This window comes from Rhincodon typus, chromosome 8, assembly GCF_021869965.1.
Source record: "Rhincodon typus isolate 14 chromosome 8, sRhiTyp1.1, whole genome shotgun sequence".
Taxonomy (NCBI): domain Eukaryota; kingdom Metazoa; phylum Chordata; class Chondrichthyes; order Orectolobiformes; family Rhincodontidae; genus Rhincodon; species Rhincodon typus.
The window spans coordinates 66,347,373-66,375,009 of NC_063339.1; the positions used below are offsets into that span (position 1 = coordinate 66,347,373).

General features: G+C 38.3%; 2 protein-coding genes across 4 annotated transcripts in view; one reads left to right on the forward strand and one right to left on the reverse strand.

Annotated features, from left to right (window-relative positions):
• max (myc associated factor X) overlaps positions 1-10,959 on the forward strand; it is a 142,036-nt gene extending 131,077 nt beyond the window's left edge. For both annotated transcript variants that reach the window (XM_020525347.2, XM_020525353.2), the window contains 2 exons: positions 6,326-6,449; positions 9,698-10,959. In XM_020525347.2, the coding sequence (XP_020380936.1) occupies positions 6,326-6,449; positions 9,698-9,885 (312 nt within the window). In that variant the 3' untranslated portion in view covers positions 9,886-10,959. The remainder of the gene's footprint in view (positions 1-6,325; positions 6,450-9,697) is intronic.
• The window catches only part of fntb (farnesyltransferase, CAAX box, beta), an 82,327-nt gene continuing 65,639 nt past the window's right edge, over positions 10,950-27,637 (reverse strand). Inside the window, exons 10-13 of one of the 2 annotated variants that reach the window (XR_007262614.1) lie at positions 25,314-25,425; positions 23,434-23,548; positions 21,232-21,563; positions 10,950-19,806 (exon numbers count right to left, since the gene is read on the reverse strand). Coding sequence is in view for 1 of the 2 variants with exons in the window: in XM_020525336.2 (XP_020380925.1) it covers positions 21,459-21,563; positions 23,434-23,548; positions 25,314-25,425 (332 nt within the window). In the remaining variant the exon portion in view is untranslated. Of the gene's footprint in view, positions 19,807-21,099; positions 21,564-23,433; positions 23,549-25,313; positions 25,426-27,637 lie in introns of those variants that run through there. The other variant, XM_020525336.2, reaches the window with a different exon arrangement.

The following is a 27,637-nucleotide window of genomic DNA, read 5'->3' on the forward strand; positions in this document are numbered from 1 at the left end:
GTTGCACTCCATCTTGAGTCCAGAAGGCTCTTGAGTGTCAAGTTGAAAAGTGAAGTGCCCGTTTGTTGAATTCACAAAAGGTCATGTTTGTCAAGTCTGTTTCTCTCTGACATGCTACCCCCTGCAAAGTATTTTAACATTTATTAATTTCCAATTTCCAGCTTATCCAGTATTTTATTTTTGTAGAAAGTCAGCATCTTGTCTTCTCTCATTGCTATCCTAAAGGTACCTTGCTTGAAATTCAAGGGGTGTGATGGAAGAGGATAGAAAGGAAAACGGGTTGTGAGGATGAAACGGAGACTGCAAAGGGATATAGCTGAGTTCATGAGTGGGCAAATAAATTGACAGATAAGGTATAATGTGGAGAAATTTTGAGATTTGTCACATTGGTAGGATGTGACCTGCAAATGGACAGAAACTACAGAATACTGCAGTAGACTTCTTTGTCAACTAACTTATGACTCATGTAAAAGTGCAGTATGTAGTCAGCAATTAAGGCTCATTGAATACAGGCTTTTATTGTAGGTGGAATGCAATATACTTTGAAGGGAGTATTACAACAACTGTACAGGGCATTGGTCTGACCATACCTCCAGTACTCTGTACTGATATGATTGCACGAGAAGCAGTTGAGCATATGTTGACAACACTGATTCCTGAGACCTAGGGATTGTCTTGAGAACTGGTTGAGCACTTTGTAGTTTAGGAGCACTTTGTAGTTTAGAAGAACGAGAAGTGATCTTGTTTGAATAATGTAAAATTCCGAGGGGACCTTGAGAGGTTAAGTGCTGAGAGATCTGTGATATTGCATTGGCTTTTCACTATATAAATGATTTGGACAAAGAAACAAGCATAGCTGATGTTTTGTTATCAGGAGCAGAGTACAAAAGTAAGGAGGTTATGCAGAACTTACTAAGACTTCAGCTGGAAGTTGTGTCCAATTCTGGTTGCTGTATTATAGGAAGAATTGAATATATTAGGGAGAGTGCAGAAGAGATGTACAAGAATTGTTCCAAGGATGCAAAACTTCAGTTATGAGGATAGATTGAGGTTAGGACTGTTCCTGGAGAGGCAAAGACTAAGAGGAGATCTGAAAGAAATCTTAAAGGTTTTTAGAGGGCTGGATAAAGTAGATAGGGAGAAGGTGTTCTTGCTTGTGAAAGGATCACAAATGAGAGGGCGTGGTTTTAAAATTGCGTGCAATAAAAAGTGTGAAAATCTTTTCTGGAATGTACAGTGTGAAACTGTGGTGGAGGCAGATTCAGTTGAGCCATTCAAGAGGGCATTGAATTATTATTTAAATAGAAATAACGTGCAACGGTCTGGGGAAAAGGCAGGAGATTTACACTTAAGTCATGGTGCTCATTTGAAGAGCATGTGTTAGACATGATGGGCCAACTGGCTTCTTTCTGTGCTGTAGAGAGCATCCAATTTGGCATTTTAAAAAATCAAGATAATTCATCATGTTTACTAAATTGCAGAAAGCTTAGAAATTTTGGGGTCCGAGTACAGAAATATCAAAGAATTAAAAATGCTTATAAAATATTAGCTCTTAACTCAAGGGGACTAGAATACAAATTATTAGAAGTTGTTGCAGCAGTGCTGAGCAATCTGAAAGTACCATCCACTTTGGGCAGCACATCTCAAGAAGGATATTATCCTCGATTTAGCTTGAGGGGTAGGCAGTGCAGCAAGGATTGGATAATGCTGTAGTTAAATGTTAAATTGAGATTGGGCTGCACTGATTAAGCCTGTATTTCCCTTAAATATAGATGAAGGTATAATTTCTCATTGAGAGAATAAGAAGATCAGAAGATTTGTAAAGGTAGTTGAAGAGAAATGGTTTCCTCTTGAAAGTCTAGAATGTGCCATTCAGTCATGTCAGGCAGTTCAGGAGGATGCCAGCAGTAACCACTTCTTCGAAGGGTGATGGGAAAACATTTCCAATAAGTACTGAATGAGCTGAAATTTCTTCCCAACTAAACATGGAGAATGGCAAAGCTATTATTCTCAGTCCCCTCTACAAACTGTTTCCTGTCTGGCAATTCTCTCCCTGACTGTGGAACATGCAGGAGGCTGAATCAGAATATTCACAACCTTGACATCATGTTTCACCCTGAGCTTAGCTGCTGATCAAATATTCATGCTTTTAAGACTGCTAATCTCCACCTCTGTAGCTTTGTGCAGTTACTGTTTAAAAACTCTCATCTGTACCTCTGGAACGGACTTATTCCACGACTATCCTGGTCTCCCTTATTTACGTTTATAAACTTGTCACCTCAAGCTCAGGTTGCTGCTATGCTAACTGCAACCAAGTCCTGTTGGGTCTTGATTCAGCAATTAATTATGGTCAGTTGGTTTGAAATTTAACTTTTTTAAATTTTTAAAATTTAAAATTTAATTTTTGCTCAGGTATTGAGGAATATGGAAGCAAAGCATTAAAAGAGAGATCAACAGTGTTCTAATTGAATGTCAGAACAGACTTGATTGGCTGAATGAATGACCCCTGTTCCAATGTTCCTTTGTCTCTATTTCAATGTGAAGGGGTTGCAAAATACATTTGAAACTTTGTATTATACAAGTACTTGGTACAAATTCAGAAATTAAATCTGGATTTTACAATAAAAACAAAATACTGTAGATGCTGGAAATCTAAAACAAGCACAGGTTGTGCTAGAGAAATTCAGGTTTGGCAACATCAATGGAGACAAAAACACTTAACGTTTCAAGTCCAATATGACTGCTCTTTAGAACCAGTTTTTACAATGTCAGCTAATCAGTTCCGATGGAGGAACAAATATTAGTCAAGAAACTGTGAACAACCACTCTGCTATTAAGAGATTTTGAGGTTATACGGCAAGGCAAGTGGATTGATTTTTTTTTTAAGTTGCAGAACATCCAGTTGTAGTGTGGAATAGATTTAAAAGGACATTTCCTGTTCCTGGCTAACAGATTAAAGAGACAGTCAGGAGTAGGCCTATGATCTGGAACTAAGAGCAAAAATTCAGATGGTCAGTTTCATGTGTTTGGAAGTAACTTTGTAGAAAGGGAATACCAAAAACATTGCCCAGACAAAGGACAGGGTACATGATTTATCATATTGATCCCATTTATTGAGGAAAGAAGTTGAGATTTGTTTGAATTGCTGTAATTTACTTTGTTTCGACAAAATCACTTCAACCATTCATAGGCAACATGGTGGCTCGGTGATTCCTTACAGCACCAGGGACCCAAGTTTGATTGTAGACTTGGGTGACCGTGTGGCATCTGCATGTTCTGCACGAGTTTGCGTGGGTTTCCTCCCGGTGCTCCATTTTTCACCCACAGTCCAAAGATGTGCAAGTTAGATGGATTGGCCGTGCAAAATTGAACTGTAGTATTGATGCCCATGCTAGGTCCGTTAGCCATTGTATGTGTTATGGCGATGAGGTCAAAGTATGATGCTTGGTGCAGACTCAATGGGCCAAATGGCCTTTTTCCACACTGTGGATTCTATGATTCATATCCACGAAAATTTAACAAGTGTACATCAGCGCTTACAGATCAAAATATTGATTCAGATGGCAGGGTAATTCTCTTGCACTTCTTGAATATGGGTAATGTACTTTGTTCGATCAAAAGTTGATAACTATATCCCAGTTAACATAATTTATGCAAAACTTTGTTATTATTATAGAATGAATTATAGAAATAGTACCTCGTGTTCCATTGAAAATTTTGTGGGGCAAATTCTCTGATAACTGTTAACCAAGTTAAAAATATTAACTATTGTACGAGGATGTTTTTCACAATTAGTATGGGTACACTTCTGCAAGGAATGTGGAAAGACTGCTTACAGTAATTACCTGCCTCATTATCCCAGATGGAATACCTAAAGCTGGCCCAAAACACAAAATGAGGTACTTATCGCAGACTAGACTTTTTTTCATGATTCAATTGTTCTGTACAGTTATGTTACCTCAAGTGCAAAACTAAGCATACAGAATAACATGAAACATGGAAGGGGTTGGGATTGGAGGGGGGAATATTTTCCAAGGGAAATATCTTTTTATGTTGTCTGGTTACAAAAGAGCGAAGAAACCTCTATCAGAATTCAAAATGAGATGTTTCTTAGAGTCATACAGCATGGAACAGGCCTTTCAGTCCAAGTTGTCCGTGCCGACCAGACATCCCAATCTGACTTAGTCCCATTTGCCAGTATTTGGCCCATATCCATCTAAAGCATTCCTATTCATATACCTATCCAGATGCCTTTTAGAATGTTATAATTGTACCCACCTCCACCACTTCATCTGGTAGCTCATTCCATACACTCGCTACCCTCTGTGTGAAAAAGTTACCCCTCAGGTCCTTTTTTAAATCTTTCCCCTCTCACCTTAAACCTATGCCCTCTAGTTTTGGACTCCCTCACCCTTCAAAAAAAACCTTAGCTATTCACCCTATCAATGCCCATTACTATCTTATTAACCTCTATCAGACAGCCCTCAGCCACTGATGTTCCAGGGAAAAACCCCCAGCCTGTTCAGGCTCTCCCTTTGGCTCAAACTCTCCAGTCCCAGCAGCATCCTTGTAAATCTTTTCTGCACCCTCTCAAGTTTAACAACATCTTTCTATAGCACGGTGACAGAAGTACTTTTAGAAGTATTCTAAAAGTGGCTTCACCAATGTCTTGTACAGTCACAACATGATATCCCAACTCATATACTTAATGTCCTGACCAATGAAGGCAAGCATGCCAAATGCTGCCTTCAACACCCTATCTACCTGTGGCTCCACTTTCAAGGTACTGTGCACTTGCATCCTTGGGTCTCTTTGTTTGGCAATACTCCCCAGGGCTCTACCATTAACTGTATAAGTCTTGCCCTGGTTTGTCTCTCAATCTGTTTGTAAGGGACAGGTATTATTGTGGACTGGTTTTTCAGACTGGTTGTACTTGAAAACTCATGAAAAATCAAGTTTTGGGAAGTGCTGCATTTTTGCCTTATTTATAGACATGATTTTCTTTCTGCTTTTTGTAGCAGAAGTCACTGTTGGTTAATGGCAGGTGTGATTCTTTCATTAAAGAATCATGATATTTTTGATGGAAGACTATCTTGATAACGTATTTTTGATAATTATTGTTTTTAATTCTGTGATGATTGCTTAGTTCTATCCTTTTTGTGTTGACATATTCATACAACATGAATTTTAACTGTGAAATCCAGCTATTTCATAGCAGAATAAAGATTCTAATTGTGAAATGTCTTCATTGTAAAAACTTAACAGTACATGATGGGCTTTTTAAAAAAAAATAAATTGAGTGCTTTTAAAACAGTCTAAAGAGGAAACAGTAATGATTGTGGAAATGTCGTCATATTCTCTTCAGTCACACTTGTTGATGTTCCCGACTGACTGCTCTGATGTTTAAAATTCCATTTATTAAATCCAGTTTCAGTATTTGTCAGAACCATCAGAACAACACTGAAGGAAGGCAATATTCTGCAACCAGTCTCAGTAATCCAGCAAATTATTTCTCAATTAGACCCAGCAGCATAGTTATTTGTTCAAGATATGGATGTTTTATAATAACATACAAGATATTCAAGTCTGGATTAGCATAAAAGTAGTTGTCTTCAACAGTTATTCATCAGGGCATTATCATGTGCGTCATTGAGATTGCTGCATTGAAAATAATTTCACAACTGTTTTATAATCAAGCAAACATTAAGTTGTATTTTAAGAGAATTCTTGGCTAGTCCAGTATATATTTATAGTGCAAGATAACTATACATAACTGGCAGCACAATGTCTCTTTTAAAATACTTCAGATGGGTTTTTTCTTTCTTCTTCTGACCTTCCTAATTTGAAGACTTTTGATCTTTTTGAGATACAGGTTTATGTGCCAGCTACTTTTGCAGTACCTCATTATGTTGTCATCGTATCAACCTTATGTCATTAGCTGTTAGGCCTGGACCAGGGAACCAAATCGCTTTTTTCTTAACACAGTTAAGCCAACTGCATTGGCCTGCCACTACTCATCCCTCCCCAATCCAAATTAAATAGTAGATTGATGTAGAACATGAATTGTTCTAATACTCCTTGATCCAGTTATTCACTGAATACCTCTGAGATTTGATTTCATCTGTTTAAGCTCATATTGATTAAAAATCTACACTATGCATGGTTCTGTTGAGCAATAAATATTTAGTTTGGTAATTGTCCTGTTAACTACTCGAGACGTTTTGCTCTTTGATACAATAAAGAATTGAATTTGAAATTTGAAATTTGATGGCACGCAGAATAGTTCAATAACTAAGTTAATCTTTCTTGAAACTTGCTTCAATAGGCATCCCGTGCCCAAATCTTAGATAAAGCCACAGAGTATATTCAGTATATGAGGCGGAAAAATCACACACATCAGCAGGACATCGATGACCTGAAGCGACAGAATACTCTGCTTGAGCAGCAAGGTAAGATTCTACTATATTGAGTTTATTTGTTTAAGTTCACTTGTATTTTGATTTCTAATGTGGAATTTGTCACAGGTTTGAGCAAAATTTATCTCTCTAATGTGGGTAGTGTCCCTTCGATAACAAGGTGTAGAGCTGGATGAACACAGCCGGCCAAGCAGCATCAGAGGAGCAGGAAAGCTGACGTTTCGGGCCAAGACCCTTCTTCAGAAAATGTCCCTTAGACTTTGGCTCACTTTGGTGCAGTTCATTTAATTGCTTTTCCAAAAATGCATAGTACAATTTTAAAACCAATAAAAAAAATTGTATTAAATTGATAATAGGACCAATCACTTTCAAAGGCAAGACTGCTGAAGGATTTTATTAATCTTTCTCTGTGCTGTTTGAAGGCTTCAGTTTCAGTTTAGAAAGCTTAGATGAGAGACCCTGCATTCAGGATTTGTAGGATATTTGATTTCAATGGTCTGAGAATCTTTGGAAAGGCCTGATAATGGGGGGTGAAAAAGACTACCTTAACTATTTTTGAGCATGTTCTAAATTTCAAATCTGTGACAGTCTTACATGAAGGCTGGCCTGAAATAAACAGACATGATTGGAAATAACAGTGTGGATCTGGAGGAACACAGCAGGCCAGGCAGCATCAGTGGATAGATGGTTTTAAAACTTGCTCTTTCAAACAAACTGTTTCAAGTTATTGCAGTGAGATTATTTTCTATTTTATAATATCTAAAAGGTTACCTCATTGATTATCTAAATTTATATTTTCTTTCTGATGGACAAATGGTTAACTGATGTTGTCAGTAAGATGTCGAAGTTATTATTTAGATGCAAGGTTAGTGTAGTGATTTTTGTGTTCTTTTTCAAATGCTGATTTTGGCTTGGTGATGGGGGGAGCAGAATTCTAAACAAGATTAGATCTGCCTTGGACATATCAATAAGCATGGTTCAAATTTCAACTGACACTGCCCCTCGGTTTCTCTGTGACACATCAAGACTGCTGTTGGTGATTCAACTCTTGTTCTGAGGTGTATCAAAGTTCTCAGGACAGTTGTCTATTAACTTGTGGAGTGTTCTGGTGCTGCCATTGCTAACTGTAGCTCACTTAGTACCATTCTTGCCTCTTGCGTCAAAAGGGGGAGTTCCAGAACTTGAAACATGAAAATCAAAGCTGATGCTCCAGTATAGTATTTAGGGAGTGGTGTACTGTCAGACCTGATGCGTCTCACTTGAAAGTCCCCAAAGCACCTGCAGGTGCATGTGGCAGTATTTTGTACAGATGAGTCTTAAGCATAGTGGACTGGCTAATATTTATCCCTCTTATCAGCATTACAATGCACAGGTTATCTGTTGGTTGACATGTTTGTGTGAACTTGTGTCTACTAATAAGCTGCCATGTCTCATACATCATAAAAATGACTACACTTGAAAAATACTTGATTGGCTAATAAGTGCTTTGGGATGCTGTGTGGTTGTGAAAGTTGCTTCTGATCGATAAAATCAGTTCAAATAAACTGTACAAATTGGCAGAAGTTGAATTGGAGACAGCAGCTGTGACCAATCATTAGTCAAGTTGCAAGTATAGAAATACTTGGGCTGTCTCACAATGTTGGCATTTTCTTTCAAAGACAAATTATTTTAAAATGAGGTGTAAAAACTTAACCACTTCCTAAACAATGAATCAGCGCAGTCCCATGGAATATTTACTCAAATCTGTGCACATAATTTACTCGGCATTAATTTTGTATAATGGACCGTGGACGTTTCCTTTACACATTCTGACATGTACCCAGTAATATGAGAATTCCACCTGAAAGTAAAATGCTGTCATCAGTCAGTGCCTCAGTTTTCATCTGAAGATGTACTTTTGTTGAGTGCAAAAAAACATTGAAATGACTACATTACAATGCCAAAAAATGATTTGAATGAAACGTACTACATGTACTGTTTGTCCTGCAGATTGACATCTAAACATGCTGGTCTTGTTGGAGAGTCACATTCGGAGACGACCTTTTTTTGTCGGAAATTATTGCCTTGCCACAAATAGCCTTTTATTGTGTTTTACCCAAACCACTCTCTTTGTCTATTGCAGTTCTTTTTCTGAAGCTTTATAGTGGGTTCTATCTTGTTTGTTGAATGCCCCTATTTCTAGTAATATTAGTGATACGACTGTTTTGTGGACTGATAACTGTACAATGTAACTGCTTGACAAATACTTTACCACAAGGTGGTAGTAACAGTACACTGGACATGGTTCATGCACAATTAAGCACAGTAGTTCAGTTTAGAAATCTAAGAAAGCTTTGCAGTGATTACAGACCATAAGACACAGGAGCAGAAATTAGGCCATTCAGCCCATCGAGTCTGCTCCACCATTCAATCATGGCCGATAAGTGTCTCGGCCCCATTCTCCCGCTTTTGCCCCGTAACCTTTGATCCCTTGACAGTCAAGAACCTATCTATCTCTGCCTTAAATATACTCAATCAACTGGCCCTTCTAGCCTTCAGTGGCAATGAATTCCGTAGCTTCACTGCTCGCTGGCTGAAGAAGTTTCTCCTTATCTCGGTTCTAAAGGGTCTTCCCTTTACTCTAAGGCTGTGCCCTTGGGTCCTAGTCTTTCCTACCAATGGAAACATCTTCCCAATGTCCACACTATCCAGGCATTTCAGTATTCTGTAAGGTTCAATTAGATACACCCTCATCCTCCTAAACTTCAAGTATAGACCCAGAGTCCTCGAACGTTCCCCATGTGTTAAGCCTTTTGTTCCTGGGATCATCCTTGTAAACCTCCCTTGGACTTGCTTCAGAGCCAATACATCCATTCTGACGTTTGGGGCCCAAAATTGCTTGCAATACTCTAGTTGAAGCTTTGTCAAATGTGGAACAATCTGTGACCACCCTGAGCTTATGTTGGATATGTAGAACACAAAAGATAGCTGTTACCATATTAGATTTATTCTGTGTTAATCTATACCTATGAGCTGAACAATACATAACATGGTGAGGATGCAGTGAGATGTGAGTGACATTGTCCAAAGTTTTTTGAGGAAGGGCAAGTAGTTTTAAAGATGTTTAAAGGTTCACTTCATATGCATTGTCAAAGTGATTACAAGTTTGGTTCTAGTGAACAGAGAACAATCCTGTAGTACCCAAAACCAATTCCCTGTGGAAATCAGTAGCAAAGGATTTCACTGTGTAGTAAATAAATTTGTTGCTTTGGTTTGATCAGTGAACTGCTTTTCTTTTGCAGTACGTGCACTGGAAAAGGCACGGGCAGCTGCCCAGCTACAGGCCAATTTTTCATCCTCCGACAGCAGCTTATACACCAATCCCAAGGGCAGTGCAGTTTCTGCCTTTGACGGAGGCTCTGATTCAACATCAGAGTCAGAAACGGAAGAACCCCAGACAAGGAAGAAGCTGCGAATGGAGGCATGCTGAACCCCTTCAGGCAATAAACTGGCTGGCTTTTACTAGGGATTTTTGTGTATAGCTTTACTTCTCAGTTTGTCTTCTGTCAGACCCCTTTGTGCGTTAAGGATTAGAACAATTGATGCTGTTAGCAGGACAGCATCTTGTTTCATCAGTAGAAGGACTTCCTGCTCTTCCTTGTGAAATTACAACATGGCAGCTGTCAAACTTATTAAGGAACTCCACATGCTGCAACAGGAACTTTGCAGCAGTTCTTGACTTATTTACTAGCTGTGGCACCCAATTTGGACGTGCGGTGGGTGGGGGGGGTGGGATCTAGATTTGAATGTGTTATTAAAAGACTAAGGAAGCAAGGCACAAGTTATTTGATGCACTATCAATCTGTATGTATGTCTATTACAAACTGTTAGCCATGTAGAACTAATCTTGAATTTTTTTTGAGATTTTTTGCTCTTATTCATTTTAATTATGAAACAGAAATTCATTGTCACTTGGTATTAAAGAGCCGTAGACTTCAAAACTGTACACTTAAGATGAGTTTTATTTTTCGTATTTCCTCAGTGTTTTACAGATTTTAAAAACTCAAATATTCTGTGCCTTGTATTGCTTTTATGTAACCCTATGAAATGATGGAACAGCTTAAGTGCCCTAAAGCTATGCTTAATGGTACTGAAATATCTGCAGTCGATACATCCAAACTGGGTATGTTAAGTTTAAATGTTTTAGCAGGAACCAAAATAATTGTATTTAAGCCTCAGTCTGCATAATACAATGTACAAAATTAAATTGATTTACAATACTGCTAATTATTGATGTCTGAACAATCAGCTGGCTGCCAAGCACTATTCAGGCTGTGTTTTGGGGGGGGGGTGGGGGGGGAGGTGTGTACATTTGTCTGTCTCTGCATTTTCAATTATTGGTCAAAGCTTAAACTAGCTTGTAGCATTATGTAGATTTGTCTCGTTATTTGATTCCATTCCATGGAAATTACAGGTATGTTGTACATACTGCCACGAATTGTCTTGCAAGTTGAGGCTGACCTTTACTATGAGACTATAAATAAAAACTATTTTATCCTTGTTATTTGTGATAGTTAATGATCTTTACTAATGTCAAAGGGAAGAGCACATTAGTTTCATTCAACTTACTGGCAACTGAATTAATTCTGTATTGCTATCCAGTTGCCCAGAGGAAAAAGAAATCCTAAATACGAGGTTTATGCAAATTGAAATGTGAAGTGCCTGTCTCTCTCCTTGAGAACAACAGTTATTTAGTAGTTGCATAGTAACACAGCCACTAACGTCAATATTGTTGTTTTGTATTTCTATGAAGGAGAATAAGGAGTTAGATTTATGTATTATCTTTCTTGACCTTTATGATTGGCAGCACTCCAGCTGATGAAGTATTTTTGAAATAAGTGTTTGTTTCCTGACATCATAGCAGTGTCACAGAGGCTGTTTTCATAGTTTGTTTTAAATCTGGTTACTTTGTCAAATCATTCTGATTGAAGTTTAAGTAAAGCTTGTTTAAGGAAAAGATTTTTTTTTTTTAAAAAATGCACCTGTGACAAAAGGATCCTTGGAATACAGTATACTTGAAAATATGTATAGACTTGTGGGCTATTCCATGTGGATCTTGTTTGTGTATGGCTCTTGTACTTTAATCTTGATTGGTCTTTGTAACAACTACTAAGAATATGTTTAGTTCTACTTCTGGCTTTCATCCATTGCTGTTCAGGTTGACATTATCGGTATATGTTTATTCGGAATGGAAATTCTCAAGTATATGCTGACTTCAGTCCTTGAATCTCTATACCAATGCTGCTTTATTGAAGATTTAACATATTTGAGAATCATTTATATTTAATTTCTTGAATGAATTCTGCCCAGACTGCTGGCGATTGATGTCACGCTGCTGCATTGGTTGTACAAGTTAAAACTAACCTTCTGCTCTCAAAGCTCATTTTGAGAGAGTGTAAGCTCAGTTGTATAAATTTACAAGCGTTTGCATTTTGCTCCTCAAGGGGGTCTGGATGGTGAACTTTTCAACTGCTGTGAAGTTTCCTGAGGTTAAGGAAGTATGGAAGAACACTGCTGGCTTTATAAGTAGGAGTTTTACACTTTTCCTGATGTACTGATAAATGTCATAAAGCTGACATTCCTCATTGAGTTACCTTAAATAAATTTCAACAGAGGGAGAAAATAGCAATATTTAAAGCAAGGGTATTTTTAGTAATGGTTTGAGGTTCATTTGAGCAATGCATCACGGAATGCTAATGGAAGATCCAACAGCAGGAACATAATGAACTGAACGTGCACAGAGCAAGCTTGCTTGTAACACCCTTAATGTACTCAATGAAAGGCATTTTGTATGTTCAGGCCCCATTCTTGAGCAATTTTGTGGTTTGAACAGCAGACCAACCATAGGGCCAATAATAATTTCCATAGAAACAGTCAATTTTTTAGTAAGATGCAAGTGAAATAGAAGTATAATAGTCAAACAATTTGTAGCTGACTTGCATGGGTAAGTTTTTTAAACTTTCTGGAGAACGGCACATTGGAACAGCCTCTTTCTGGAAGGGAATATTGGTGTGTTTAGATGGGAGCTTCTGAACCAAAAATAATTACATTAATTAGAGATGGAGTTCTGCCTCCAGATCCAATTTCTTTCTTCACATGAATTTTTGCCAGTAGCCTTTCCATTTAGACTACTCATTGTGTAAAAGTCTACAAATCAGAAATAACCCACTTGGTGCAACTGGTCCAAACTGAACATCATCAGTATAATCTATTTCTTTATCCCTTGTGTATTTATCCAGCTGTGCCTTAAATGCATCAAAAGCGTTCTTGTCAACTTCTGCTTGGATCAAGTTTTTGCAAATTTCCTGTTTTGGCCAACTGGTTTTGGAGGCAACAACTTGACTACAAGCTGCATATTCACAGCATATTACTGTTTGGAAATGAAGCCTGGACAACAATCTATATCAGTGTTTACATCTGCATCACATGGAAAGACAAAGTCAGCAAGGCATTTGTGCTTCATAATGCTGATAAAGCAAAGAAGGTTTTGCTAGGATGGAAGAAGCCTGTCTTCAAGAATACTGTGTACCAGGGGGGTAGCCAGGCTAAGAGATCAGGGCTGTCAAAATTGCTTTAAAGATTCTCTGAAAGCTCGCACTGTTAGTCATAAGTAGGAAAATCCAACCAAAGTTTCAGATTCTCCAGTCCCATAATTTGGGATGCAGTGAGTGTGCCAGGTCTTTGTATCTTCCATCGTTTGCCTAGTTGAACTTATTCTAACATTGAACTCTCACCTCTGCTTTTCCTCCAGATAAATATTATAGATATCGGAGCCTATACAGTTCCAACTATTGCCAGTCTTTTTGTCAGATGTACAAAACACTTCTTATATCAATTGTTCTCCATTATGTTATTTAAAGCTATGTTCGTGATGTGTGGTTGAATCTGGATTAGCTTAAGGGTTTGGGAATAAGTGTATTGTCACATTTCATAATGCACTTGGGAGAACTTTATTTTGCTGTTTATTGATTCCTTTTTTTTGTGTGGAGCTTCTCCCTCATTCCTTTGATCATCTGATGTATCACCTGTTGCTATAAAAGATATCAGTAAGTTTGCAACCCATCTTAACACTTCACTCATCATCAAAATCTGTCGCTTTTTCTATTCATTTCAGCCATATAAAAATGCCTGCCCATCTTTGTTTTACTGAAGTGTCAAACCCTATCTTTAAAGCTGTTGATCGATCTGTTGTGTGTTTTCTAGATTTTCTTACCAACACTTCCTACACAGGTTCCTGAACATAAGTCGTCAGAGGTCACATTTGAGGTGGAAAATAGTCTCTCCTTGGATTGTCAAGGAGACAAACTGACCCAATCTCGAGACTCTGGCAGGACAGCCCTTGACACGTTGGATCAATTCGAACAAACAACATGGGATGGATGTTGTGCTCAAAATACTACTTGACTTCGGAAGACATTTCTGGGGCCTGAGATGTTAGTGTGCCGAATTACAACAGCCAGGTACCCTCAAATGTAACTTGGTCAGTGCCCGAGTTTGGGGAAACCCTGGATACCTCGTACCTAAGCCTGAAAAGTGGAGGGCAGCTTTGAATTTTGTGTCTCTGTTAGGAAGAATGGTAAGGGGAGAAGGTCTAATTACAACGTACTGTTCACAATTTTTTAAAAACATAGTGCTTTAAAACATTTTGATATTTAAATGATTTGTTGACGTTAGTATGAACTGTGCTGTTTTGTTGCTGTTCTTCTGTTTTGTCTTTGCTGTGCTTGAGTTAATTCTCACGTATTTAAATGGGATCACATTACAAACTGGTTTGGGCAGCTCTGGTCTAGTATGTTCCTCCAGCTTGTTGCAATTATTTCCTGCATTACAGATGCATTTCAACATGTCAAATTGTAACATTTATGTAAGTCATATGTTATCTGCCAGTCGTAGGGTACTACTGAATGCAGTTGTTTTACAACAGTGTGTATCCATCTGGTTGTGGAGAAAAAGCAGTGAATTCCAGGCACACAAACCTTCAGACAAAAATTTGATACAGATAATGGTAAAGTGCCTGAGTTATGCACTTTGACCTCAGAATAATGCCGTACTCCAAGAAAAGGCTTTCAGTAGTCCCAAATTATGATAGAAGTTTTTAAAGATTTTGATCTTCCAAACATTTGATAAGTTCACACTGTAATTTAGGCATGTTTAATGTTAATGTAAAATGTTCTTAGTATTGAATACATGACAACAAAGATTGAAAATCTCAGTCAATTTCAAATCCAAGATAGAACTTTCTTTTGAATTCCAAGGCTTTTTAAAATTTTCTGACCAATCTGCCTTGAGACCTTGTCAAAAGTCTTGCTGAAGTCTGTCCGCTATATCACATGTTACCACCCTCTTCTTGCCTTTTCTCCTTTTATAAATGTAATCAAGTGGTCAGACATGACCTTCTCTTTAACGTCAGTGCTATTTTTGATTAATCTTGCATCTAAAATGGTGACGTATACCATGTCTTTGACCTTTTCCCAATAGTTTGCCTGCCACCAAGATTATGCTGTCTGTCTGTACTGTCTCAAGCATTTTTGCTCTTCCAGTTCTATTGCTGTAATCACAGATAATTGGAAAATGATGACTAACATCCACCTTTGATTCCTTTTGTAAGCAATAGGATACATTTCATTGGGATCTGGTGATTTATCCACACATCCTCCCTCACTTAGTTTATCTTATCCAGTGTTTTACACTTCTTAACTATACTGTCTGCTTCATCTCTTTATTTTGTAAAAACAAACACAAAATATTCATTAACAGCTCTGCCCACACTGTTTCTACCCACAAGTTACTTTATTTGGTCTCTTGCTCTTTATATATTTATAGCATGCCTTTGGAGTGTCCTTGATTTTAATTGCCAATATTTATTATTTCCTTGACTATTTCTCATTTCCTATTTTTAAAAGTCACCCCTGTACTTTGTTTCTTCTAGGCTACCTGTAGGATTGTGTTTTTGGCATTTGACAAAAGCTTTCTTGCTTTTTGCCTCGTCCACATCTACATGGCCTTTGATATTGGGCCACGTATCGATTTGAACTTCTTTCTTTGTGAGAATGTGTGTTCAGAACTGTCTTCAGGTCTTCCTTCACATGCCCCATAATTTAAAAAAAAAAAAAAAAATTAACTTATTTTTCTAATCAACCTCTGGAGCAGGTAAGATTTGCACACAGGCCCCCCTGGTGTAGGGGTAGGGACATAAGGGGGGCCTCTCATCTCCATTGCTTTGATATTGATTTAACTTCAAGCATCTGTCAAATATCAGCTCAGCTTAGTAAATTTAATATTCCCCAATTGACAATTTTTACTCCAAGTTGTCAGTATCCTTTTCATAATTACTCAATCCTTCTTTATACCAATTCTCCAAAACAGAAACAAAGTGCTGGATCAAACTCAACAGTTCTAGCAGTACAGGTGGTGGGAATACAAGTTGTGAATCCATCACTTTTTGTTTTTGTTTCAGATCTCCAGCATCTACATTTTGTTCAGACTGCTCCTTTGCTTGTTCGATTTGCTATGTACTGCCTGAAGAAGTTCTTACAGAGGGAGCAGGATTCTTAAAACAGTTCATATCTCTTATACTGAAATTGTTCCAGTTAATATTAATGTAGTTGATCTATCTGTCTGTAACTGTTTGGGGGTCCATAAAATGCTTTCAGCAGTGTGATTGCTCTTTTGTTTCTGTTTAGTGTAGTTTGATATTCTTTCAAACAGATTACCTTTTTCACAGCTGTATTTGTTTCTTTAACCAATACAGTAATAACCCGCCTTTTTAATCCATCTCTAAATCATGTGAATACTATAAAACTTTGAATATTGAACTGCCATTCATTTCCTTCTCGATTCAATGGCTGTATATTCCAAGGTGTGGCAATTGGTGGGAAATTTGATTGCCACTCAGTCCTAGTTTTTTTATTTTTATAAGAGACAGCTTCTCCCTTTTATAAACAGGAGATTCCAGTTAGGGCTGTTTCTGAAATGCAGAGCTATAATACCCTTCAGACAGTTTTTTTAGTAATGTTGTTAAAGGAATGCAAAATACAGTCCCCTTTCTCCCTGCAATCAGTTGGTTTATTTTACAGTTAAAGCTCGAGACCTCCACTTCGACAGCTACTATCAAGGGAAGTAGAGTGCAGCTGGGTATAAGTCAGGGTGTCAGGTGATTAGTAGGTTAAGAAAGAAGGGAGTAATGCCCAATATGGGTAAGGTGCCTGGGTAGGTTGAGAGAGGTGGCAGAAATCAGGTTGTGCGGTTCAGATCCCTGAAGAAAGAAGGGGATTAATGTGCAGCAGAGAAAGAAGAGGGGTCACATGTGAGACAGGTTTTAGGGGGAAGGAATATTCTCAGTGATGAGGGAAGAAGAGGAGCACAGCCAGTGAAAGGATAATGTGGTCTCATGGTGAATAGGGCAAGGGTTGCAGGTGCCAGGTGAGATGGCTCATCTCGGAGGACGAGTGTCCCCATGCACAACATCCAGGCTTGGGCTGATAATTTGGACTCGTTACAGTCCAGAAAATACTATACATGATCTGCATTTTATTTTCGATCCTCGCTCTCCAACCTCTTAGCTGGTTCTAGCTGTATCTTTGTTTCCTCTTTGTCCTCAGCCAAAATCTGAACATCATTTTAGGTATTACCACATGTTGACATATTAGTTCCGTATCCAAGCCATGAATGATACAGAATGCTATACAAATCAGCAGCAAACATCCCCGCTTCTGATTTTGACAGAAAAGGTCATTGATGAAGCAGCTGAAGGTGGGTGGGCTGAAAACACTTCTGTAGGAGTTCTTTAGGGTAATATCCTGAGGCTGAAATGATTAACCTCCAACAACCTACCTTCCTTTGTACTCCAGCCAGCAGAGAGTTTCCCTCTTCATTACCTGCGAATCCTCTTAAAATTTTATTCAGTAAAGACAGTAGAAATGTTCAGAGTTTTACTTGTGAGGCAAGAAAGAAAGAATTCATCAGTTGATACAAGGACAATGTTTGGCCTACAGTTGGAGTGGGGGTAAAGGGGAGGAGAGACATTAAAGTTATAATCAATTGACCTTCAGTTCCAAGTCCTGAGCACAGCAGCAACTTTGGAGTCCCATGCAGCTAAAAAGAAAAACAGAACACTACTGAGCACGAACTGGGTTGTTTATTTTTTTTTTACACTAACCTGACTGCAATAAAATTTGCCACTGTCCCTCCACCTGCACCAACCAGGCTGGAATTTGAGTATGGAGGGATCACTGGCTAGACCAGCATTTATGTTCCATCCCTAATTGTCCTCAAGATGTTGGTGGTGACCTGCTTTCTTAAACTGCTGCAATCCAGTTGGTAAAATGGGTATGGGATGAGAGAGGCCTGTAGTGCCCACCCTTTTGCCAATGGAGGTCTTTAACTGGACAATTAATGACCACTTCAAGGTGGCTTTCTACTGGCCTCAATTTGAAGGCTGTGAGGTCATCAAGAGCTGAGGAGGAAGCCTGGAAAGCCATTTTGCTCTGGCTTCAGGCATAATGGAGGGTACCTCTCAACAGATCCTTCTTAACATCCCAACCCACAAAGTCTGTAAATACCTCTGTGTTGTCACCCTACCCTCCCACTACCCACAAGCATTCCACCCACGTGACTGCAAGAACCCCACACTTACCCAGTCCTGGACATTCTGGCCTGGTCTCTGGAGACTGCGCATCATCCCAGGGAAGGTCACTCTATTAACTGGTGCTGGCAGGATTACTCAGTTTTTGGCCAGTCTGATTATCTGAAGCTTTCTGAAGTAGGACCTCCTCCCACGCAGGGGGCAGAAGCTTCTCCTGCAGCAATTTAATGCTTAATGTGTTGAACGGCTGTGGAGCGGCCAGCATTGGCAAGTGTGATCCCAACAGACGGTGGGATAGGAAGTCCTGTCATCTGAAAAAGCTTTAAATCTTCAAAAAACATTAAATTGATAATAAGTGAAGTTCTGTTCTAAAAGTGCAGTCATTTATTATTCTTTGATGATACTTAAAAATTATGAACAAATAACTGGATCCTCAGTATTAGGTTTGCAGGATGGCTTGTTGAGGCAATTTTACCCTACTTTAGCAAAATAACAATGAATGAAGATTGAAAGTATAAACAGAAAGCATTGAAAACTGACCTTTGCTTATTTTAATTGTTGCAAGTATAAAATTAATCTATATTTCTGCTGATGTTCAATACAGAGAGGATTTTTGTCATTTTGCTGAACAAACCAACCTCTCTCAAGATAACAGTCATGTGTTTTGACATCAAAAGACTTGGTGACATGGATTTCAACTTGTCCAACATTAATTGGTTTCTGCTGTCAACTATTGATAATCATCACCACCCAGTAACATTAGTGGCAACAATTAGGCTGAGCCAACAATCTGAAGAGTTTTTGCTGATGTAAGTCAGGAAATAAAATGTACTGATTATCCTTCACCTGTTAATTATCTTGCAAAGAATAAAATAAGGGTCTTACTGTGACTTAACATAAATGAAGGATAATAAAATTTAATAGGTTTTTAATTGTTTTAAAGTTATCACTGTAGACATTTGAGATGCCACAAAGAAAATTAGATTTTCTGTCAGCGAAGTTGTAACAGCATTGTGAACTTAGTGCACTGTTCCAAACTAGGTCACACCTCACGAGGTGCAACATGTATCAAGGGATTTTACAGAATGGTAGTGTAAAAGTGAAAAATATCAGAAAATACAGAACTCTGAAATGTCATCACTGTTTTTCTTCCACAGATGCTGCGGATATACTGAATGTTTCCCACACTGATTTTATTTGAGATTTCCAATGTTCATGTATTTTGCTTTATCTCTGTATAAAAAGTGGATATTCACAGCAATTTCAGTCATTTCTAATGATTTCATCTGTAGGAACTACAAAGGCACAATCTGGATTTCTGCATGTAACACCGAACTGCGAAATCCAGGCCAATAAGTATCGTTGCACAAAAATATTATATTTTATTAACATATGCCAGATGTGGACAAAATGTGAATAGCTGTATATCGAAATAAAGTATAAATTTTCTAGCACAGATGCTTGTATCGTTCTAATTTGCAGTTGGTACTACTTTAAAAGCAAAATTGGTTCATCCCCTCAGATACAAACAGCAAGATGTAAAACGTAGAAGCAAGATAAGAAATTCAAAACAAAAGTAAATTTTTAAATTAAAGTTTAAAAAGGCATAAAAATTGCACACCTATGTGCTGTAAACACACGAGTTCACATGATGAGTTTGGAAACAAGATAGTCATGGTCACAATGTCATTGCAGAGACTCCATTTAAATTAATCCATTTGGAACTTCACTTGCCATGTTTCAACAGTGTCAATTTTGACCACTTTTCTAAAAAAAAACATGGAAAATAGTTGTTTACAACCTGGAACGAGTTTAAGTTTAATGGCAAGCAATCCAAACATGGTATTGCAAACATCAATTTTCAGATTTTAAAGAAAAGAGTAAATTAACTAACATGATGGGGTTATCTCATGGCCATAGCCACATAAGTTCAATACTTATGCTTGCAATCAAACTGTTGAAAATAAGTTACCTGAAAAAGCTTTAGCAGAAGTAGATTTAATGTAGCAGTACACCCTCTGTGGCGTGCTCAGGAGTATTGAAATCATAGACAAAATGTAGTGAGAGGCACCAAGTAAAGCTTAGGCACTTATTTGTCTGTGATCTCACAACAGATCCATTGTGAATAGAAGGATCTTTATTAATATTGTACATATTGCTAACTGTAATTAGAATAACCAATCTTCGCAATGCAGGATCTTTCCATCAGCCAGCAAAGCATGCTACATATAGTGACTCCTGTCATGACACTGGCAGAATTGGAATGATTCATATTCCCAACCGACTGAGAATCTGTGATTGAAGTTCCAGTAAATACAGCTGCTTTGAAACTTGGACTTTCAAGTGCAATTCTCAAAAATGTTTGAGACTTCTATGTTTTAGAGTGTGCGGCCACAGAGTTCACTAACAGGGCTAGGTGATACAGTTTTACAATCAGCAAGCCTAAAGCTTGACTCTAACAAGTGTCTGTCATTAAACACTGGGGTCATAATTCACAGGATAAAACAAGAGCAGGGGGCTCTCATGGTGAAGTGGCAGCAGCCCTTGCTCGAAGTCAGAAGGCCCAGGTTCAAGTTCAACTGTGTCATAACATATCTGAGCAAGTTGATTAAAACTAAGACATACAGGCGACATATTTAAAAAATGTACTATTGATTATTTTAAAAGCAAGGTACTGCAGACATTGGGAAGCTGAAACAAAAAGTGCTGGAGAAAGTCAGGTGTGGCAGCATCTGTGGAGAAAGAAACACTTGATGTTTCCCTCTCCAAGGACGCCACTAGAACTGCTGACGTTCTCCAACACTTCCTGTTTTTATCCTATTATTTTGCCTCCCCAGGCATGATTTTCATCTATTATAAAAGGGACAATGAGTGATCACTTTCTCAATTAAACATATTATTGTGACACAGGTTTGCAAAACATACAATAAACTGCTCAACTCAAGTCTAGGACATTCTCTACAGTTCTCCAGTATGCAACATAACCTTTGAAATAGAAAAAGGAAAGCACAAAAACAAAACTGTTGTGAAACAATGAAAATTAATCCAGACAAAATGGAATGCTTGAAAACATTATTTTTATTGCAACTGTGATAAATTATTTCTGAAGCCATTATAAAGAACAGTGCTGTATTTGTACTAATTCTATTCAGTTTTACTGAGAAATTCAGTTATGAAACTAAGAACACTTACAGACACCACCCTCCGTTTCTGCAGCATTGGAGGAGCAAATTGCTGAACATTGACTAGTCAGTCACAGTTTCGGCAGTGTCAATGGCTTGTTGTTGTCGTCAGAAGCAAATAACTCGAAGCTAGTCCCTGCTTCACGTGAATCATTTCACTTTGGATACCACAATTCTCTGCGCTCAGGTTACACAATTAGTACTTAGAAAGTTAGTTACTTTGAATACACAATGAATTTAATTTGAATTATTTTTCATCTGTGGTACTGGTAGCTTGTGGAAGTGCATTACAGCTTGTGCTACTTTTTCAGGACTAATGTTGTATACAGGGTGGATTGGTTCCTGTCGGAGAAACAAAATATATGTCACAGTATATATTTCCACATCTAATTTAAAATATGTAAATGAAACTGTGAAGACTTGATTGCAATTTCTTCTGAGTTATTCATCTTTACTCTCTGTTGAAGAGAATTCTAAAGAGGCTGGGTATTCAAGGCTCAGTTACTCGGATGTTTCATTGTCAGAGCCAAGAGTCATGGGGTACAAGAAGGAAGTTGAATTAAGGCCACGATCAGATCATCCTCAATCGCCCAAATAGCAGAGCAAACTCAAATGGACTGAACAGTCTACTCCTACAATCTTGTTTTATAATTTTGAAATATCGATCACGGGGAAATTGTTAAAAAGGAAACAAGTGAAAAAGATGTTAATGACCAATATATTTGAATAATATGAAACATTTCCAAAGTGTTAACACCTGCAGAATTTTTATCTTAAAGAAAAAGGCATATCTCAGTTCATGATCTTAGGAATTTGCAGACAACCAAGTCATTTTGAAATGATAAAAGAGGATTGGCTGCCTGGAACAGAACACAAAGGATACATAAATGGGTCCTTGATTGGCAGGATGTGACCAGTCCTGCAGGCATCTGTGCTGGGCCCCAGTTTAGAATTAGACTGGGTGTGGAAAGAGAGAGGTAAGGTATTTTAGCTCAATGAGAGATGACACTATGTATGTTGTGAAGACGACAAAATTAAATTGCAAGTGGATACAGATTGGCTGTATGTGGCAGATGGAGCATAATGTGGAAAGATGTGAAGTTGATCACTTTAATTGGAAGAATGAAAACACAGAATCACTTAAATGGAGAACAACTGAGGAATTCCAAAGTATAGAGGGATTTACATGTTATATTGAATGAGTTATGAAAAGTTAGTTTGCAGGTACAAACACAATCAAGAACACTAATGGGAGCTAGCCTTTATTATTGAGGGAAATTGAACAGAAAAATTCAATGTGGTGGAAGCCAGGTCACTGAATAACTTTGAGGAGGAGATGGACAGATTGGTATTTAGTAATGAGTTAAAGGATTATAGGGAGGGGGCAGGAAATTTTGGAGTTGAGACAGAGAGGAGATCAGCCACGATTGCATTAAATGACAAAACAGGTCTACTCCTGCTCCTAGTTCTTCTGTTCTTGAGTGGGTTGTCTTCTGAGGATGGATTGGACAGGCCGGCCTGTTTCAACTGGAGTTTAGCAGAATTAGGGATCAGGTCGGGGCAGAAGTAAGCATTTCAGCCCGTTGAACGGCTGAGCAGTCTCCACTTTCCTGCCTTATCCCCATAATCCTCGACTCCCTTAGTGATCAGAAACCTATCAACCTTGAATATACTTAACAACCCAGCCTCGACAAGTCTCTGTGGTGCGAACTTCACAAATTCACTACACTGTATCTGTGTCGTAAATGGGAGGCTCCTCACTCCAAGTTTATGCCCTCTCAACATCTACCGTATCAATCCCCATAAGAATCTTACGTATTTCAATATAATCAATATATGACTGAAGTATACAAGATTCCGAACCGTCTTGATAAAGTGAACACAAAGGATATTTCCTCCCATGGGTGAGTCTAGAACTAGGGCGCAATACTTTAAAACTAAAAGGTACTCTTTCAGAACAGGGGTGAGGAGACTCTGAAGGTTGTGCTATTTTGGAACTCTCCGCTCGAGAGGCAATGTGGGTGAGATTATTAATTTTTTTTTTTTTTAAAAGGTAGACAGGGGAATCAAATTATTGGGGGTGGGTGGGCATGTGGAATTCAAAACACATACAGATCAACCATGATTATATGGAATTATGGAGCAGACTTGAGGGGCTGAATGGTCTGTTTCTATTTTGTAAATTCACGTGTATGTTTTTAATGATGCTCACCAGCCGGTTGTTTGTATCACCAACAATAATTTCGTGTAGAAGTTCTCCACCACCAAAGTGCTGTGCCACTGAAAGACCACTTAGGCAATAGCAGGTATGGTAAAAATCCCTTGACCTGCAGAGGAAATATTTATATATATTGAGGGTCAACACAATTAAGTATGGAGTTGGATTATTTGTCTGTGTAACTGCTATGTCCAATGAACCACATTTAATTTCTCAAGCCACCAAGTTTCCTTAGTCAATCCATTGAAAGATCTAATCATTCAGGTTAAATAAAGCGTGAAGAAGCTCACTGTGCTTACGTACTTGGTTTTACTGCGAATGATACAAGAAAACTGCCAGACTACACCAGATAGTGACCAACACCAATGTCTTGAGATTGTACGGTTCTTGCTAATCTGAGCTAAAAACAATAATAGAACTGGTTTGCATTACTGCAGGTTGCTACAAACTGCAGTTATCTTGTCTTTGCAATTCTCCATTAAATAAAGTAGTTACTATACCTTGCAAAACCTGGAAACCAGCCAAACCTGTAACCAGCTCGACATTGAGAATCTAACCAGAATCCCAGAAAGTGTACTTGCGTGCTGTAGCACAGTATTCAAACTGAGACAAAACTGAGCCAAATTGGGAAAACTGACTTTGCTTTATGAAACCAAGAAGTAATTAGTCACAATCAGAGTTGATGCTGAGCTGACCCGAAACATTTAAGGGACAATCTCACTGCTGGACACACCATTGTCTGTGATGAAGCACCTTACATCATTCTTGATGATAAACCAATATAAACAGATCGTGCGTGGCAATTTTTGTTTACACTTCAGTAGCCAAGTACACCACAGTGTGACACTGTAAACCTCAGAACTTTAATACTGTTCAGGGATTGAAAGAATCAGCAATGACTCTTTCTGGAATAAACTATTTCCTTAGAGGAAAGCAAAAAGGAGAAACTGTTATAAAGGAATCAAAAGCAAATGCCAATTAACCTGGGAAAAGGAGTTGAAGCAACATAAACGGTTTCCTGGGAGAGAGGAGGTAACAACGGCTTGGTAACTTAATTGCCCATTTGTCACAAGGCAGCAAGATTGCTTGCATGAGAAATGTCCCGAGGTGAAGAGGTTAACAGCAGGACCAGCCGTGTTTCAAACGGACGGTTAACAACAAATGTGACAACGAAGCCACTTCCGATAAAAGGCAAGCTATAGTCCTGGACTCCAGAAATGCAGTCAATGTTACGGGTGTTTGGGTCCAAAGGATCACCAATAATATCACATCAGAAAATTCACCAGATAGAAAATCCTAAAGAATTCAACTTCAGGATTCTTCAATAGCAGAACTACACTGCACAAAGATTGAACCCTGGATATCCAGAGGCAGGCACTGGAATCGTAGCTAAATTCCAAGTTGGGTTGAGAGGCTTAACTTACTTATGTGAGCAATCTTATTTCGTTTGCTATATGCAATAAAAGTTTTTAATTTGATTGTGAGATTTCTTAATAAGTAGCCAAAAAAAAGGAAGCTTGTGGTAATTTACATACAACAGCAGCATCTTGAACCATATCCTTGACAACTAACCAAATTTTCAGTTTGGCACCCAGTCTTTTTGATCCCCAGTGTTCCAGCACATTCAAGTTGTCACAGAATCACAGAATTAATAAAGTGCAGGAGGCCATTCAGCCTATCAAGGCTGCACCTGTTCTATCAGTGTACAAGTATATTAGAGTCAAGTACTACAGATCACTACAAATAGGCACTCATTAAGGATGCACTTCCAATTAGTATTTTACTTCAACAGTCAAGAAATGTTAAATGCATACATCAGTCATATTAAATAAAGTGACAATATGCTGTGCACACAGTATAAAGTTACCACTCACTTGCCAGGTTTGTCCAGTAATCCCCCAGTGGAATTCTGACAGCAAAGTAGGATATACTCCTGTAGGGCTTCTTGATGAAACATCCAGCGTGTCATACTGAGACTATTGTTTCCTACAAAGCATTACAACAGAGTATAATTAGTTCACATCTACCTGAAACTAGAATGACTTCTTCTCAAGGGCAATTAAGGATGGACAACAAACACTGGTCATGCCAGCAATACCTATATCCCATTAAAAAAATGAAGAACCACCAAATACTTGGAAACAAACAAATATACTTGTGTCTACTGAAGTCAATTCCTTAACATCTATGTGAATTGAAGGAATGTGGAAGACTGTCCAAAAGGAATATAATGAGAATCCAGTCTTCAGCAAGAGAATGAAAATGCTCCTACCTCTATAATCTCTTATTGAACTAAGTTTTTGTGGCTTTGGCCAAGTACTTATCAAAATAGTAATAAACTGGAATAGAAATATTATATTGCTATCATGGGGAACCTTTAGAGATTGAAATTTAAAAAGATCTAAAGATATTATTCATGTGCTAAGTGAGGACAGATAAATTATCCAGAGAGCATATGCAAGTTAAGGAGCAGGGAAAGATGTACATTATGGCACTAATACTTCACCTTCACTGCAAGAGAAGCAAATCCTCCACTCCTTATCACAAGGCAAAGCCACAAAATTTGTGGACCTGGAAATAACTTCACCCGCTCAGACAAATTCAGACAGAAAACCCCAATGTCAACATAATTCAGTTGCTGAAATTAATTACAATGCTTTTAACTATGATCATCTCGGACCATTTCCTTGTTCACTGATCGAAATCCACAAAATTTAAAAAAAATTCCCCGCATCCAAACAATCCCCAGCTTCCTATCAGAATCTGAAGCTTCATTGTTCACTATTTTCTCCCCCATCTCATCTTGTGTTGTCTCCAAGAACAGCCTTCTGCTCCCGTGGTATTTGCCTCTTGCAACTTCTATGGCTTTGAAAATCTATGCGCATCCTCCCTGAAGCATTGATTTTGAATTAGGTTGCTACGTCTGCCACAGCACCAAAGCAGCCCTCACCAAAAGCACAAATGAGGAGAGAAAATGTACAGCAGCTGAATTCACAGATGACACCAAGAAAGGTATGTTGGCGAAGGCCTAAAGAAGGTAGCAGACTGTTATAGCTCAGTTGAACAAGTGGAGCATAATGTGGCAAAATGTGAATTTGTTTACTCTGGTCGGAAGAATTAAAAAGCAGAGTATTAGTTAGGTTGAGAAGAACTGCAGAATTCCAAGGTGTAGAAGGATCAAGGTGTTATAGTGCATGAGTTGCAAAATATTAGTGTGCAAGTACAAGACTAATTAAGGCAGCTAGTGGAATGCTATCCTTTATTAGGACAGGAATTGAATGTAAAAGTAAGGACGTCATGCTTCATTATACAGGAAATTGGCGAGATTACAACTTGAATACTGTATGCAGTTTTCATTTAAGGATGGATGTACATGCACCAGAGATGATTCAGGGGTGTTTTACTAGAGCAATACCTGGAATGAGTGGGTGGTGTTATTAATGTAGGTTGGAGATCCCGGGCCTGTTTCTCTGGAATGCAGAAGAATGAGGGCAACTTGATTGAAATGTATAAGGTCTACAATGGTCTTGATAAGATGGACGTGATCGGATGGTTCCTCTTGTGGGCAAGTCCGTAACGAGGGAAGCACTGTTTTAAAATTAGGGGTCACTCTTTCAGAATAGAGATGGAGATTTTATTTTCTCCCAAAGGTTTGACACACTTTGGAACTCTCCACCAGTGTAGATGAGGTCATTGAATATTTTTAAAGACAGAAGATGGATTGATTCTTGTTCGGCAGGAGATTCAAACATTGTAGGAGTAGATGAGCATGTGGAATTTGACAAAAAAAACCTATCAACAATGATTTTATTGAACAGCAAAAGAGAGCCATGGGGCCAAATGGCCTGCTCCTATTTCACCTGTGTCTCTCTCTGCCTGTGTGGAAATGACACTGTGGTGCAATTTTGCTCATCATCCTATTCACCTGTTCTGTTCCAATGGCCACACCATCCTCCTTCAAGAACCCTCCTTTTTTATTGAGAGAATTTTAGCTCTTAGGTTGATGCCACAGTATCTTCTGCAATGGTTTATTTTCCTCTGGCTTCACCAGTCTGCCTGGAATCTATTTTACTTTCTAGCTTCATTTAGGCAACACCTAAAACAACAGTTAAACATTATGAAATGTTCACCTATATGGTCAACTGTAGAAAACTTCCGTGTGTAATGCATTAAAAAGAATGACTGCAAGTCTACTCTA